General features: G+C 51.9%; 3 protein-coding genes across 3 annotated transcripts; 1 reads left to right on the top strand and 2 right to left on the bottom strand.

Annotated features, from left to right (window-relative positions):
* Nucleotides 1–5,800: 5,800 nt before the first annotated feature.
* On the top strand, nt 5,801–7,020 carry Triagg1_1044 (uncharacterized protein; the record flags this gene model as incomplete). The annotated part of the gene is made up of 5 exons (XM_062904094.1): nt 5,801–6,013; nt 6,070–6,221; nt 6,282–6,338; nt 6,393–6,542; nt 6,594–7,020. 5 exons carry the CDS (start codon nt 5,801–5,803, stop codon nt 7,018–7,020), a joined length of 999 nt encoding a protein of 332 aa, XP_062760268.1.
* Nucleotides 7,021–9,281: 2,261 nt separating this feature from the next.
* Triagg1_1043 (uncharacterized protein) lies at nt 9,282–10,354 on the bottom strand (the record flags this gene model as incomplete). The annotated part of the gene is made up of 3 exons (XM_062904083.1): nt 9,282–9,513; nt 9,571–9,655; nt 9,721–10,354. The coding sequence occupies 3 exons, from the start codon at nt 10,352–10,354 to the stop codon at nt 9,282–9,284; spliced, it is 951 nt and encodes a 316-aa protein (XP_062760267.1).
* A 538-nt stretch (nt 10,355–10,892) lies between these two features.
* Nucleotides 10,893–12,106, bottom strand: Triagg1_1042 (uncharacterized protein; the record flags this gene model as incomplete). Its single annotated transcript, XM_062904072.1, has 2 exons — nt 10,893–11,826; nt 11,907–12,106. The coding sequence occupies 2 exons, from the start codon at nt 12,104–12,106 to the stop codon at nt 10,893–10,895; spliced, it is 1,134 nt and encodes a 377-aa protein (XP_062760266.1).
* Nucleotides 12,107–15,600: the final 3,494 nt, after the last annotated feature.

Below are 15,600 nucleotides of genomic sequence, written 5' to 3'. Positions count from 1 at the left end.
CAATGCTACCTCACGACAAGATGCCTCCATGCTACTCTATCTGTCGTGGGTAGGCCTTGCGATGCGGAAGGTTACAGCCATGGGTGAATTCAGACCAGCGCCATGGAGTAGCCCAAGTCCCATGAGCAGCTCTGGCCGGCCCTGGTAGATGCAAAGTCGCCGTCGACATTAGTGTCACTTGGACGGTTTGGGAACCAGCCACTTGTATTCTTGATACTAAATACCAGTATGCAGCTAAGATACAGCATTCGTTAGTACTGAGTATCACAGGTACCTAGGTACTAAGAACATGAAGATGTGCTAGCTCTTGTACTAGGTAGAGATGTATACCAAGAGATGTTGGGTGTGGTTGAACAGCACATCGATGGATTTATAGGCCAACGCATCATCACCAGTCACAGACTCGGCTTCGCTCTCTGCCTCGGTGCTCACTCTTATGCTGTTGGTCGACTTCCATCAATGCGCTTTGCCCGTCTCAAGTGGGGCGTCGGCGGGTCGCGCCGGGACAGCGCAAAAGAGCATCTGATGGGACGAGCTTGTCTTATAAGAGGAAAAAAACACGGAGGATCCGTCTGGTACGAGGACGGACCGGACGGTGCTGTACTCGTAATTGCAATTTGCACAAGGCTCCTTGCCATTTGTACCGGGACTCATGGAGCGGGTAGCATGATGGCAGGCATTCTCCGTACACGCCGGACCGGCTCCATTGGATCCTGGCAGCGATGCTCGTGAAAGCCGCACCGATCCCCCCGGGGCCAGCCCAAATCATGAGGTGGGCAAATTGCTGCTGCGTCCATGGAGGCTAGCGACCAATCCGGCACATTGGAGCACCCGATGTAAGCTGAATCTCTTGTCTCCCTTCTTTATTTCGTAGTTGATGTTCTTTTCTTGTATTGCTTCATCTTGTGCTGTCACACCAGCGAATCCTCCCAGCACGGCCCTTCCGTACCAGAACCTGCACTGCTCTGGAGGACATGTAACTACTGGGTGCCAGAGAAGCACTGCAATTTACCTTCAATCCATTAGTGTACACCCAGGCAAAGCGCTGACGGACGTGCGGGAACCAGAAGACTGGACAGGACTCAACTGGAGCCGCATGTGAATCCGCTGGAACCAAGCCGTCGGATTCAGCGCACGACGCAGCCCCCGACACAAGCTTGCTCCGCCTTTGCTTTGGCGCTACAAGTACGGAGTAAATATTGATTGAGGTACTGGAGAGTAGTAATCAGACAATTCGCAAATCTCATTTCCATACCAAAAAACCAACAACCACCAAGATCAAGAGGTGGTGTCGACTGGCTTTGTACCGAGGGCAAGACGTCCAATTGCCCTACCCGGCGGGGTCGATCCCCGGCGCCGCAGTGAGAGAATTAGGCATGGGCTCAAAGGCTCAAGGTTGCATTTCTGCTTCTGCTTGTGCTTGTTGGCCCCAAGAGTATCCTCGACTGTCGACGGGGAATAACTCCAGGCAGCGTCGAAATTTTCTACCAGGACGTGCAAGCATTGATCTCGGCATAGTGGGCCACCCCAAGAGCAAGCAGCGCGTCTTGTCTGGCCACAACGAGCCGCTCATTGCATGGATCCATGGATGTTTTTATGCGAGTGCAGGCAGAAAGAGGCATGGCCCAGCACCGCGGAAGGTCGTGCAAAGCATGAATAGGGACGGGAGGGCAAGGACAGGCAGAGCATCAAATGACTGCCAGCCAGCGATCTTGCACTAACATGCCAGGCTTCGTCTAGAGCTGCCGCGAAGCCCTCAGGCATTGAACGGATCAATGACAGACAGGGCTGGCGCATGTCCCGTCCCGTCCCCTGGCCCCAAGTGCACTGAGCAGCGCAGCGCATTGATCTGATACACCCTCCCCTAGCAGCGGGCACTAATAAGGGTCAGCCGCAGGCATGGGATTATGTAGGATTGGGCAGAGGAAAGGAAAAAGGATCCCCAGGGCCTAGGACAGGGTACGATTGCGAATGGGCAGTCCGTACTCCGTACATGCAGTCCAGTACTTAGCAACATATATGCACACCCGCGCCACTTTCACGGCCGGCAAGAGTACACGAGCCACGGGGGGAGCCCAGGTATCGGGTACTCGCTGCGGCCCCGGTGCGTGGACGAGAGCTCGTACCGGTACACGCGCTGGCAGGTGGGTCGCCGCCTGGGCGTGGGGAACGGGGCCGCGGGGCGGTCGCAAAGTTTGAGGTGCGGCTGGGAGGATTTTGGATTTGGAGTGGCTTCCGGGGCTGCGGAATGATGGGCAAGCGAGAGCCAGAATTAGAACCAGAACCAGAATCAGACCAAGAACAAGAACAAGAACTGAACTGACACGTATAATTTCCAAGGCAGATTCAAAGGTGGGTTGTAATGAAAAGGGAAGCCTGAGGGTGTGATGAAGGGCAGCTGCAGTGGCCCAGGACCTGCAGGAATATGCGCACTTACGGAGCCGGCGATGCAGACGCCACTAGTCGAATCAGCATTGGCGCCTCGTCCAGCGGCGTTGAAAGAGGCAATCGATCAAGGCCCTGGGGCTGTATGTCATGTAATGTGCCGTAATGGATGTCCATATGCGTGTCAGGGAGGCTAGGTATCTATGAGCACGTCGTGGTGTATGCCTTATTAGTAAGATCCGTCAAATATCAATCAGTATCAAAATCGACTGTAAGCAAAGCATGCAATGATGCGATACGCAGCCAAGCACGTACGGCAAGACAACGATGCTGCATCCATCGGCCTGCGTGGCGAGCGAGCTGCGCGAGTGTGTGTGTCTTGTGTCAAAATCATTTGCTGCAAATCCATGCAAGGACGTCGAGCGTCCAACACAGCGGCCGGGGGATGGCCTGGCCTGGCTTTTGGGGCTGTTGGCTGTTGGCTGTTGGCTGTTGGTCATCAACGCATTTGCTGAGCTGGGTTGCTTTGTACTCTGTACCACCTCCCGCCTGGGCTCGGTGCATTGCTAGCACGTCCTTGAGCCTACCTAGGAGTATTCGTACATGTATGTATACATACTAACCTCGATGCTGGAAATGCCACGGTGCTTGATGCGTGGTGTCTGGTGTCTTGTCTGGTCGATTGACGCTGATGTCATGCCACGGAATGCTCCCGTCCTGTCTCTTCTCTGGCCTCTTCGGCAGACCACCGGGACGCCGCCACAGTCCCGCGATCACATCAATTATTGCTCCATACGCCCATCGTCCTGCCTGCCCTGCCGGCATGAGCAACACCCGGCTGGCATGGGATTTCCCCCGGCTGCTGCGGAGGATTCAGGCCGGGTTAATGCTGGTACCGTACGAGTAACTGCACACAGTCGAGACAAGCACTGGCAGTGGCTAGAGCGGCCCGAGCAAAGATGAGATGGACTGCGGCAGTGGCCAGTTGCCTGCGACGGCCGCACGGGACGGACTTAGTGCAGGGATGGACGGCTTCAACAGCACATGTACCGCTACCAGCACCACCGCCGCCGTGCCGTAGCGGTACACCCGCCGCATGTACTCGTACAAGCCCAGTACCAACTGCAGTGGAATTGAAGTAAGCCAGGCCAGGCCCGGCGCCTGCATCTGGATCCACGCGCCACACCACCTAATTGCTTTCCTGGTAACACTGGGACCGCTGCCCATGTCCTGACTTTTCATACTGGCTGGCGCTGGCGCTGGCCCTCGCCTTGCCCAGCTCTTTTCCTGCTCTGCTCTGCTCTGCTTCTGCTCTGCTCTTTCGTCCCGCCAACCTTCCCGTGCCCGTGCTCGTGCCCGTGCTTGAGCTTGAGAGAGAGCGAACAGAAGCGAATGCGAGTGCTGGAGCCCTTGAATCGCACCGTATCGTGTCGTACAGCACCTGGGCCAGCCTCGAGGTCGCTTCAAACCGCCTTCAACCATCAATCAATCACCAACCCCCCCGGCCAGCCAGACCACACCACACCACACCAGACAGGGAAGACCAAGGAAGACTGAAGAAGAGCCGCCCTGGGCCACCAAAAACCTGCCCACCGCGTCTTCGTCTAGCCTCTCCCTCCACTCTGTTCGGAGCTCTTTTGCTCTAGCGCCAATCCGCTCCAGCAAATCATCTTGTGTCTGTCGAGGCATTCAGACCGTTGTTATTCGCACTCCTTTGCTTTGCCTTGCCGTCCCAGCTTCTCGGGATACCGTTTGCCATTTCGCCTCTTTTTCTCTCCTTCTCTTCTTCTCTCTCAGTCCCCCTTCTGTCGCTCACTCTCTGCTCCCCCATCTCTCTCGCCGTGTCCGCCTTCTCCCTTGCTTTGCTCACGCCAGACACCGGGCTCGGCACAATCGCTCCCGTCACTTCTCTCGCGCCTTTCCTGGTCCCAATTACACCTACACCTACGCCTCTGCCCCGTGTTGGTAGCCCGTCGACCCTAAGAGCGACGAAGGGGGGAGAAACCCGAAGCCAAAATTTCACTAGAGCCCTGGCTTCGTCGTTGCTTGCTAGTAGGGGAGGCAGGCCATTCATCCCGGGCTCGCGTCAATCCGCCAAACCCCAAAGAGCCCTAGAACCTCGCGACACCTGCTCTTTGACCCAACGGCTCACGACGACCATCTGTCGATTCTCAATTCGGCCTCCGTCGACTCGGCCAAACCCTCCTCTCTGGTCCACTCCGGGCCCGAGTTTCGCGCCAGTCTTAAAGGGCTAGCCGTCCTCCCCCCCTCTCCTGTTCCTGCTTGCCGAACGACAGATCCCGACCTCAGCCTGGGAGTCGTGATACTTTCGATACCGCTCTTCTCCGCTCTCTTCAACGTCATTCGCTTGTGTCTTTCAAACGGAGCTACTACGCCATTAAAAAGACCTTTACGTTTCCTCTTCGACTTGCATCACTGTTTACTCCCCCTTACTTGTTGCTGCTTTCTCGTTATTACGACTTGGTGACAAAAGGCGGCTGAGGTCACTGGAGCTGAGATACTCGAGCTCATCATCCAAGGAGCCCCGTCAGAGTCCAACCCAGCGGCTTCCTAAAACAAGTCACGAACCAAGATTGAATCATCGCTTAATCTAACCTACAACATCTGCACGGCGCACTCTCGTGATACATACACATCGGCATCCGTGTCACGTCGTTGGGGTCTTGACCCGTTGGATTTCGTCATGTAAGTCGCCATCTATCTTTGTTATAAATCTGGTTACCCTACTCCCGCCCGCCCGCCTACCCGCTCGGCTCTGCTTCCCTTTGATTTATTTGTCCATTCTGTCTCACTATCGTCATGTGTGTGAAAAGGCGCCGTGCATGCTATTTGTGTCCGGCCCGGACGTGAATGCTGTGCCTAGCCGACACAACTTCCTCCTTGGTAGCCAATCATAGCATATGACTGTTCACTGCATTCTCTTATTTTATGAATACACCTTACCATTTCCCCTTTAAATGTGCGGCCTTTCCCGATTCTGTGTCTTCACGGCTTCTCTTTTCCGACATCATTTTATAACTCCCACCTTCATCCTGTCGACAGCCCGGTGACGGCTGAGATTTCACACATTTCCTTGCTTCTTCATTCTTCACCTTCCCTATTTTTGGTACGACCTGAGGCTTTAGTATGCTCATCGGGAGATATCTCACGTCTTCTTCACAATTACTCTCCATTTTCAAATAATGATCCGTTGCTAATGATTCGTTGTAGCTGGATAACGTTTCGATTGGTCGACTTCTCACATTTCCCCGTAAATCTCTAGCATTACAATTACCCATTTCCCTCTCCTGGACTCTGGAACAATTGCCTGGATCTTGCCGACTCCATTCCCGGACCTGGATCGCCGCTCCCGTAGCCCCCCGTTATCTCCCCAAGGACTCATCACACGGTCGCCATGTCTCTCAACGCTCGAAATGGGTGTGTTCCACCCTCCCCAGCTATTGTTGCTCCGCCTTCGCCCAACGCAAGTCTGCGACTAACTGTTGGCGATCCGGTCAGTGAGCCGTCAAGTCAACCTGCAGAGCGAGTTCTTCAGGCCGGATTTTGGGAGCACGGCCGCTTTTATGGTTCTTGGAAGCCCGGGAAGTACCTCTTCCCCATTGACAAGGTTTGTTTCTGCTTCATGTCAGTACCTCACGTATTGATTCTGACAACATCATCTAGGAGGAGCTCAATAGACTAGACATCTTTCACAAATTCTTCATGGTGGCAAGAGAAGATCGCATCTCTGAGGCTCCCTTGGACAAAGAAGGGCAGCCTAGGATTATGGATCTCGGAACTGGTACAGGCATCTGGGCATTCAATCTAGTAGAAGAGTAAGTTTCAACATGGGCATCAGCCTCACCCGACTAAATTGCCGTGCTCACAATATCCAGCTTCGCCCCAGATGCCCAAGTCCTGGCCGTCGATCTCAACCAGATCCAGCCAGCTCTGTAAGTTGCAATGCAGAAAATCTTGCTTTTCCCGGACTAACGCATTGCCAACAGCATTCCCCGCGGTGTAACTACTATGCAGTTTGACATTGAGGAGCCTTCCTGGGAGCCACTGCTTCGAGACTGCGACTTGATCCATCTTCGATTGCTTTACGGTAGTATCAAGGACAGTAACTGGCCTGCTGTTTATAGCAAAGTCTTTGAGTAAGTAGCTACTATATCACGCGGCTCGTTCACATCTAACGAGTAGTGTAGACACTTGGTCCCTGGGGGATACATCGAGCACATAGAGGTAGACTGGGCACCACAGTGGGAGGATGATAATATCCCTACGCATTCGGCCCTGCGCGAGTGGGCTCACCTGTTCCAGCGCGCCATGCGTCGATACCAACGAAACGTCACGGTGTCATGTGAAGGCGCCCGAGACAACATGGAAGCCGCTGGTTTCACTGAATTTACTGAAACTGCGATGCGGTGCTACGTGAACCCGTGGTCTCCCGAGCGCCACACCCGAGAGTCTGCTCGCTGGTTCAATCTCGCCCTCAGTCTAGGCCTCGAGGCCATGAGCATGATGCCCATGATTGATAAGCTCGGTATGACGAAAGAGGATATCCAAGACCTCTGTAACAGAGTCAAGAAGGAGATTTGCATTCTACGCTACCACGCCTACTGCACTCTGTAAGCTACCACCCCTATAACGCTTTTAAGTTGTTTCTATAGAGTTGTTATTAACCCGCATACAGACATATCTGGACAGCCAGGAAACCCGGTGGACGACCCCGGCCACCCCCTCTGCAAGAGCCACTGCCGCCTGTACTGCCGCCTACAAGTGCCTAGTAGAAAGCTACAGCCGTAGAAAGGGTCAATTTTTCATCACCATCATACAGAAGTATAGACCAAGATCTATCTGAGAACAAGAACTTTGCAAGGGCTCAAACCCTTGACAGCTTCATCTTCATCTTCTAGCCAAGATAGCTGGCAGATGTCACGATATCAAGAGCATTCTTCTGATTGATGGCACAGTGATTTCGCGAAAATTTAGCGTTTTGTTAACCGCCTAGAGTTGAGATGATACCTCTTGCACATTTACAACGTCTCCCCTTTTGCCTAGATGTCTTGAGGAGGGAAGGGGGGTCTCGCGGCATTTTCCTTTTACTTTTCGGCCTTGACATTTCCTTTGCTCTCTAGTGTTGGCATATGTTTTCTACGAAAGGAGGGGGGGGGAGGGGAAGGGATAATGGTAAAAAATGTACGGATTTAGACGAATGGGAAACAAAGGTACCAAATAAAACCAACGGACGCAACGCCTGAGAGTGTGTATCCATGCCCTTACTGGAAGGGCCATTCATTATGAAGAGCTGGGAGGGGGGTTACGCGATGGTTGGTGTTACAGGGCGATTGTTATGTAGCTTGTCCTTTTTTGAATGATAGATTGGATTCTTTTGGTTCGCTGTCCAGAAATGGTGTGAGTGATGATGTTGGTGACTTGGGATTTTTGTGTTGTTGGTTGACATGGGGGTGAAAATGAACGAGGCTGTGACGCGCCAAGATGAATGCAGTATCATGCCTGGAGAAATACATTATAGTAACAAAACGAGACGAAAAGACAAAGACAAAGAGATACATCCCTTTTCTCTCTTGACCAGTAACATTTACTTCTACAGGTACGACTTTGCATTCAGGACATGTACTCATACCGAGCCTTGGACAAAGAAAACATGTCAGGGGATGCGGTCGTCTCCGTATGGGGCAAGGTTCATGTAAACCCGTAGCCTAGCAGATCCGCTAGTTCCACAGAAGGGGCAGGGGATGGGGATGGAAGCAAACCGGGAAAGAAAATAGACAATTGGGAGAAGAATGATGGGGGGGGACGGGATAGACTAAGTGAGGGTTTTTGGTGCTATTAATTTTATGGGAAAGAATTTTGTTGTCTCTGAGTTCATATTCAGGATGAATGAATGAATTGAGTGTTTCTTGGTTCTTTGCTTATTGAAAACAGAGATGCTACAAGTCTTGACAGACATTAACCATACTGTACGTGTGCTCGTCAGGGGTTGAAAGAAAATGACATGTCGGCAAGGGAGGATCGCTGCGACCAGGGGGGTTGGCCAAAAGACCAAACTCCGTACATGATCTTAAAACAGCTCACAACGTACAGACGTCTCTCAACAAGTAAAAAAAAACAAAAGCCGGGCGAGGAAGAACTCTGGCCAGTCGGCTCCAGCCCATCAAGCCACGAGGTTGCACCGATACTACATGTCAGTTGACACAAGGCTTGTTGGCCGACAGCCGGTTCTAAACGGGGGGGAAGCACAAGGAGATTTTGGTCTTGACCATCCGAAGAATTTCGTCATGGATTAAGTTGCTGCTTCTGCTGCTATGGCATCAAGCAAGTTCTCTGATGTACATGGTTGTGGGTGGGTGTATGCGTGACAAAGGGGGTGTAACAAAGAAAAGGAATAAACGTCAAAACCAAGTTGCTCACACGTATACACACGAGGCAAAAGAGGGATTCTCCAGATGTCCAAGCCCAAAACTCTTCCTGATCCCTCCCGTCCCTCGCCTCGTCTCACCCGCCACGCATTCTCTTTCTCTTCTTTTTTTTTTCTCTGCCAACCAAATGGTCACACCAGATATCCCTCGCTTCGTCAGTCGGGGGTTGTCACACCCGGTCATGTTTTCCTCTATTCCGTTCCTCTTTGTCTATCCGTACATGCCGATTTTCATGTTTTTTTTCCTATATGGTATGCGTGTGATGTGTGTGTGCTTGTCATCTTTCTTCATTCACTCTCCAGAATTTTTTTTCTCCTTTCTTCTTCTACCACAGACAATTCTCATTCTTCGAGCATCAACGAAGCTCGGCCGGGTGGGGTCAGGTTTGGGTTATTGATATTTTTGACCTCCTTGAAAAAATTAAAAAGAATTGGACATTCGCAGGAACGTCTAGTGGTGCGAAGCAGTCTCTCCGCGGTAGCCAATCAGCTTGAATCGGCCTATCATCTCGCCAACGGTGAAGAAACCCAGGGTCTCGGCGAAGATGACACCACCAGCAACCAGCTGGCCAGGAGTCAGGCTGCGAGCCTGCTGGAGAAGGTTCTGGGGAGACTTGAGAATGGCGCCGCTCTGGACGGACTTCCACAGGGACTGGTAGAAGTTCTGGAAGGTGGCGACGGAACTACGGGTCGGATGGTTAGTGTCACCGCTCGAGCATGTATGGAAAGGAGTCGCTTACGGAGGGCTCATCTTCTGTGCGTGGAAGACAATCTTGCTAGTCTCGACGGCAACCTTGCCGTAGTAGACGGCCTGAGGGGTTTGCTCTGCAGATATCAAACACGGGTCAGCAAAATGCGCGGGATTGGGCCAGGACGGTTACGTCACGTACTCTCAACGAAGCTGATGAGCTTGCCGGTGCGTCCACCGACCTTGCCGAGCGCGTTGGTGAGGCCACGAGCAGCTCCGGCAATGGCAGGGCCAGCAGCACCCGCGACGCGCGACAGCCCCTGCGCAGCCTTTGCCTGGTACTCCTTGGCCTTGCCGGCAGCATCTTTGGCGGCGTCGGTGGCCTTGCTGGCGGCAGAGCTCTCGAAGCGGCGGAAGGCAAGCTGGCGCAGGGCCGGCGAGCGGAGCATGGGGCGAGCAAGCGATGAGGGGGCCATGATGGCTGCTGGAGCGAAAGTCTGGCGGTTGGACCGGAGAGGAAGAGCGACAGAGGAGAGGGAGAGAGAGAGAGGAAACCGGGTCGGCTCTAGGGAGAAGCGGCGGGTTTCGAGGAGGCTCGTCTCGGTGGCAGGGAATCGCTGGCCGGGGCGCAATTGATGGCGATTTTTTTGGGTTTTTTTGAATTTTGGATCCTCTGTATGAGGGAGAAAAAAAAGCTCGGGAGAATTCGTGAGGTCGCAAAGCCGAAAGTTGTGAGGTGTGGGGGCTTGGCCCGTTTTGGGAAAGCACATCGGAGGCGAGCGCTTGCTGTTTTCCAGTTGTCCAGAGACCTGGTACAAGTACTTGGTATCAAGCATTAGGAAGGGCGACATGCCAGGTACCAGCTACTCCTTCTTGATGCTAAGTGCGTGCATGCTTCAAGTTCGTACGATTATTTCTGGCAACACCACCTTCTACTTCTACTTGGTCATTGAAATATAAAAGCACCACTAACCTGATTAAAGACATAACACCAAGATAGATAGCTTAGGATTTATTGCTTTTCTATATTTTTTATTTCGTTATTTGAATAAGGTATTCCTAATTGCACCAACTCTGAGTGATTATTTGATTCCATTCATCTACATTCTCATTCGCCAGGTCATCATCATGTTTATGTTCTTTGCTTATCCCGTCATCCTGGAAGACGCAAGACCGGGGGGAAAGGGGGGAAAGGGGAAAAGAAAAACGAAAAAGGAGAAAAAGGGAAATAAACACTGGGAAACGATGCTCCGAGACGCAGTCAGCCAACCCGATATCTGATGCTTGCAAACCCTTTCAGCCGGTCCCTGTTCTCCCCAATTCTTGCGCACAATCCTCTTCTCGCCTCAACATCTACAATGGGCAGCTCAACTCTCACTCCAGGCTCTGAATCATGACCTTGATGGCACCGCTCTTGGGGTCTGCCGACGTCTCAAACGCCTTGACGGCCTCTTCCAGCGTGAAGCGATGAGTGACAAACTTTGATAGGTCGAGCACGCCGCTCTCAATCAGGCGAATGGCTCGCGGCCACGTGTTGCTGTAGCGGTACTGCAGCTGGATGTCGACCTCTCGCACGCTCGCCCGCATAAAGGGGATGTTGATCTCGTTCTTGCCCACGCCAATCACAAAGACTTTGCCTCCAAACTTGGTGGCCCAGATGGCCGCAGAAATGCTGCTCTCCACGCCGGTGCACTCCATGGTCACGGCCGGCTCGATGCCGCCGAAGGAGTCGACAATGCCCTTGGCTGTCTCTTCGGCCGACTTGCCAATCTGGATCTGATGTGTGATGACACGGGGGCAAATTTCCTTTGCAAACGCCAGACGGCTCTCAGAGATGTCGGTGATGACCAGCGGACAAGCACCGGCGGCGGCGCAGCAGAGCATCGACACGAGGCCGATGGGCCCAGCTCCGCAGACCAGGACGGGGTCGCCGAGCTGGACTTTGGCCCTCTGCATGCCGGCCAGGGCCACGCTCAGAGGCTCCAGCAGCGCGCCATTCTCCCAAGACATGTTACCAATCTTGTGACACCAAACGGCGGGGTGGTTGACGTAGCGCCGTAGCAGTCCGGGTACCGGTGGTGTGGACAGGAATTCGACCTTTTCGCAGCCGTTGTAGCGGCCCGTCAGGCAGGGCTCGCAAGCGTTGCAGATGACGTTGGGCTCAATGGCAACCCGATCGCCGACCTGCAGGCTGGTGACAGTCGGGTGGACGGCGATGACTTCGCCCGCGGACTCGTGGCCGAGGATGTGGTCGCCCTCTACAATCATGGGTCCAATGCACCCGGCGTGCCAGAAGTGGACATCGGATCTAGACGAATTCCTTTTATCAGCTGGCTGCTCCTCTACGCTTGAGCGGCGAACAGGAAAAGGCATCGAAATATCACATACCCGCAGATACCGGTGCTACGGACAGCAATGGTCACCTCGCCGGGCTTCAGGTCAGCTCCAGACTCGACGGCATCGGCGCTAGGTTCGGCTTCGCTAATCCAAAGATCATGCTTGGGGTTCGTGAAGACGCCAATGTTGGGCTTGACTGAGATGGCCGCCCCTCTGGCCTTGGGAGCGTCATCAACCGCGGAGGGCGACATGGCGAGCTGTATGCGTGCGAGCGTGTAACGAGGGGCTTGGGGAGGTGAAAAGATGTCGGGCTTCAAAACAAGCACAATATCTTAACCGATGAAGGACGGAGAAACAACAGAGAAGATGTGAGTTTGTATATTTATACTCGCCGTCTCTTCTTCTCCCACTCTTCGTCAGGGTCTAGAATGGCAGCGGCGGCTACAAGGTAAGGCATCGACCAAATTCCACCTACAAGAAGGCGTTGTCGTCCCCTCTTCGTCACCCATGCGAAGATGATGTGGGGGTTCATCAGCTTCCCGGCTTGATGCGAGCATCCCCGACTGCTAAATGCCTAGCTGTGCTGGATAGCTGCGTATGAAATAAGTGGCACATGCCCAACGGCCATGTTTCTGTTTCCCCAATCCCCCATCCGGAGCGATATTGGGCCCGGAAAATGCCTAAGCGCACTTATAACCACACACGACGGTCCGGGACCGTTTAGACGGGTCCGATCCTGACCCGCGCCAATCACGGTGACGGGGGCACGAGCAAACCAATCCGCCGCCACATTTGTGGACCGAGAGGTTTGGAGCGATACAGGCAACCCTTTCCGTGGAAGATGTGGGCAGGCGATGGTTGATGGTGCAGCTGCTGAGAGGTGAATGGTTTAGATGTGACAAACAGGTTTCATGGAGAAACTGTAGAGCTAATACGAGTTGGTTTTCTCGCCTGAATAGAGGCACCAAGACTAACAAATGCAGTTGCAAAACACCACTTGTTCTTCCACTTATGCTCAACCAAGGTGCCACGATACGACACCAATTGCCATCTAGTTAGCCAGTGAATTACAAAAACCCTTCGGAATAATTCTGGAGAGATCCTCCCAATTCGGCTTCACGTTACCACTCCATCTCACCTGTTTCTGGCCACCTCCTCTCCCCCACACCTCAATCCATTGCCAAAACTCGGACTCTGAGTGGTACGGATATATACTCGGTGGATCTACGCTGCAGTTGATTTTAGGCGTGTTCCATTCGTACAGTCCCGTGGTCGCAGCAACGGACAAAGCTGCCCTTGTTCGAGCGTTTCGGGGTCTCGATTAACCTACATGAGCCTCTTTGTTTTATCTTATCATTATGTTTCCCCCCTTTTCTCCATTGGGAAGTGATTCAATGGCAGATACGGAGAGCTCCGTTGTCGGTTCCTTTTAGGCTTTGTTGCGAAAAGTGGCTTGATGAAGCTTATCAAGCTTTTTGCATGGGATGAAATAGTTGCGACAAACAATTCAGGAAAAAAATGCACACATCCAATTCTATGTGTAAAAGCGTAAAAGCGCAAAAGAAGAGAGATGACGGGAAAAAAAAGGTAGCTATCATCTTGATAATAAATGCAAAAAGTAAATTTCACTGCGTGAACTGGGAATCGAACCCAGGGCTCCCCGACGTTGCTCGGATGGCAACGGAGAATTTTACCACTAAACCATTCACGCTGGTTCTTGTTGAAAGTTTATCATCAAAATTAACTCTATCAATTGTAATCTACAAAACGAACCTGCTGGTCTCTCCTCCAGATAGCTCGCCCTCTATGCATTTCCAAAAACAGCTCCCGTTGTAACATCCGTAGAATCTGGTGTACCAACTGTGATACGCATATTCATTCTCGCAAACATTCTTGTTTATGTTTATTGAGACACACTCTATGCAATAAGCCGCCTTCTACAAGGGTAACTGATGTGATTCATGAACGATCCAAGGACGATAACCGGGTGATGCCTCTCCCTGTATTCCGGTAAAACTAAAGGCTATAGCGAGCCCTGTGTCTCCTGATTCCGCTTGTAAATACTTCATTCGGGATTTCTATATGGTAACATAGTTCACTTTGCAAAATAATACTACTTGCTTCGCAAACGCCCGCCTCTAGTCTTCTCGTTCCCTCGCATCGTTGACTCACATCAATGGGCGTGAACAACAAACTCATCATCATGTTCCCATGTTGATCACAGCTAAGCTTCATGTATCTATAGAACGATCGTCCACGGTTACACAACATCCGCCCCCATCTTCTGCAGCTCCCTGGGCAAACATCTAAAGGCAGCGTCCAGCCACAAGCACTTGCATGGCCTCAGTCAAGAGTAATACAAGGGAGTAGCTATTCAGCACCCTAGCGATTGCGTCAAGTTTGGGCATCGGAACCAGAGAGCCGTTTCTTTATTGCTATCAGCACTCGCCTTAACAGTAATTTAAGGATATCTAGTTGACTTCTTTTAGAGTATACTACTATTGCTATTTTCTGCTACTATAGCTACCTGCGGAGTGGCTTGCGATACCAGACCAATCGTCGCGATGTCTGTTTCCGCTAGGAAGTTCGTATACTGATGCCCTGTGTTCGTGAATAGCGCTATTTGATGGGTTATCCTCAATAGCTGGTCCGATGGCATATGTCTGTCAGTTGATGCCGCACACAGAGGGACGTGGAGGGACGAGGTGACTCGAATGCTCAATAAACTGACTGTCGTCAATCTAGCATCAAAAGATGGAAAGAAAAAAGAGATGGAATGGCAATGGCGATGGGTTCGCAGATTGATGTCTGTAATTGCTACCAGATGGTGAGGCAATGTAAAGAGAAGAGCTTGATTCCTTACTACCTAGTAACTGTGGCACATCCTGACATAGGATGAAGGTGTATTCCTTTAGTAGTTACAACTATATCTACATTTCTCTAGTAAAAACTTCTATAGTGATATGTATTTTAGTAGCTGATACGATATTAAACTTCGTCTCGTATATGATATGATTTGTGACACGGGATGCTGGATAGCAAAGTTGGGGTGCAGAATAGACGCTCCGTAATACAATCCGTTTAGCAATCAACACTGGTCCAATCGTTTCTTATTAGTTTTGGCCTGCTCTACCTGTCCCGACAGGGTGAGGATTCTAAAGCAATCATCGTTCATTCATTTCCCTTTTTTTCTCTTTCCATTAGTACGCCGATGCCACATTTCCCAAAAAAACGCCAATACCCATCGCTCCAAATTACCCTCTCCTCTTCAAATTGTTGTAATGTCCCGGGGTGATCCAGCGTCGATTCTGTGGCCGCTGTCTGGGTATCTGAATAATGCATTGCCACCCGTCCTTGACGCTATCTCGATATTCAGAGGTGCTGGGCCGTGCCCTAATTGCCAACAGAGACGACGACGTCGCCTTTGCAGTTGCCGTAGGAGCAACACGCGGATGGGTCCATATCGCCTCGGAGGATGGCGTCCACCTTGATCTAGAAAAATTGTCAGTAACCATCATGCAGTGGGCCAAAACACCAAGTTCTTACATCTGGGCACGGGCCTGAGGGGCCAACAGGCGCCGACGCAACGAGCATGCCTTGCAGGATTGCAAAGCCTGTCCATATAAGTACTGACTTCATGGTGTAGATGGTAAGGAGAAGAGTCGATAGTATTTGTCTCAAAGTTTCGTGATTTGGTATCCCGTGACAGAGATTATGCGTTGAAGTTCCTGAAGCCCCCGTAGGA

The sequence above is a fragment of the Trichoderma aggressivum genome (genome assembly GCF_033847375.1).
Source record: "Trichoderma aggressivum f. europaeum strain CBS 100526 chromosome Unknown scaffold_002, whole genome shotgun sequence".
Lineage (NCBI taxonomy): Eukaryota > Fungi > Ascomycota > Sordariomycetes > Hypocreales > Hypocreaceae > Trichoderma > Trichoderma aggressivum.
Note: the sequence above shows the minus strand (reverse complement) of the source record. Positions and strands in the feature narration are given on the sequence as shown.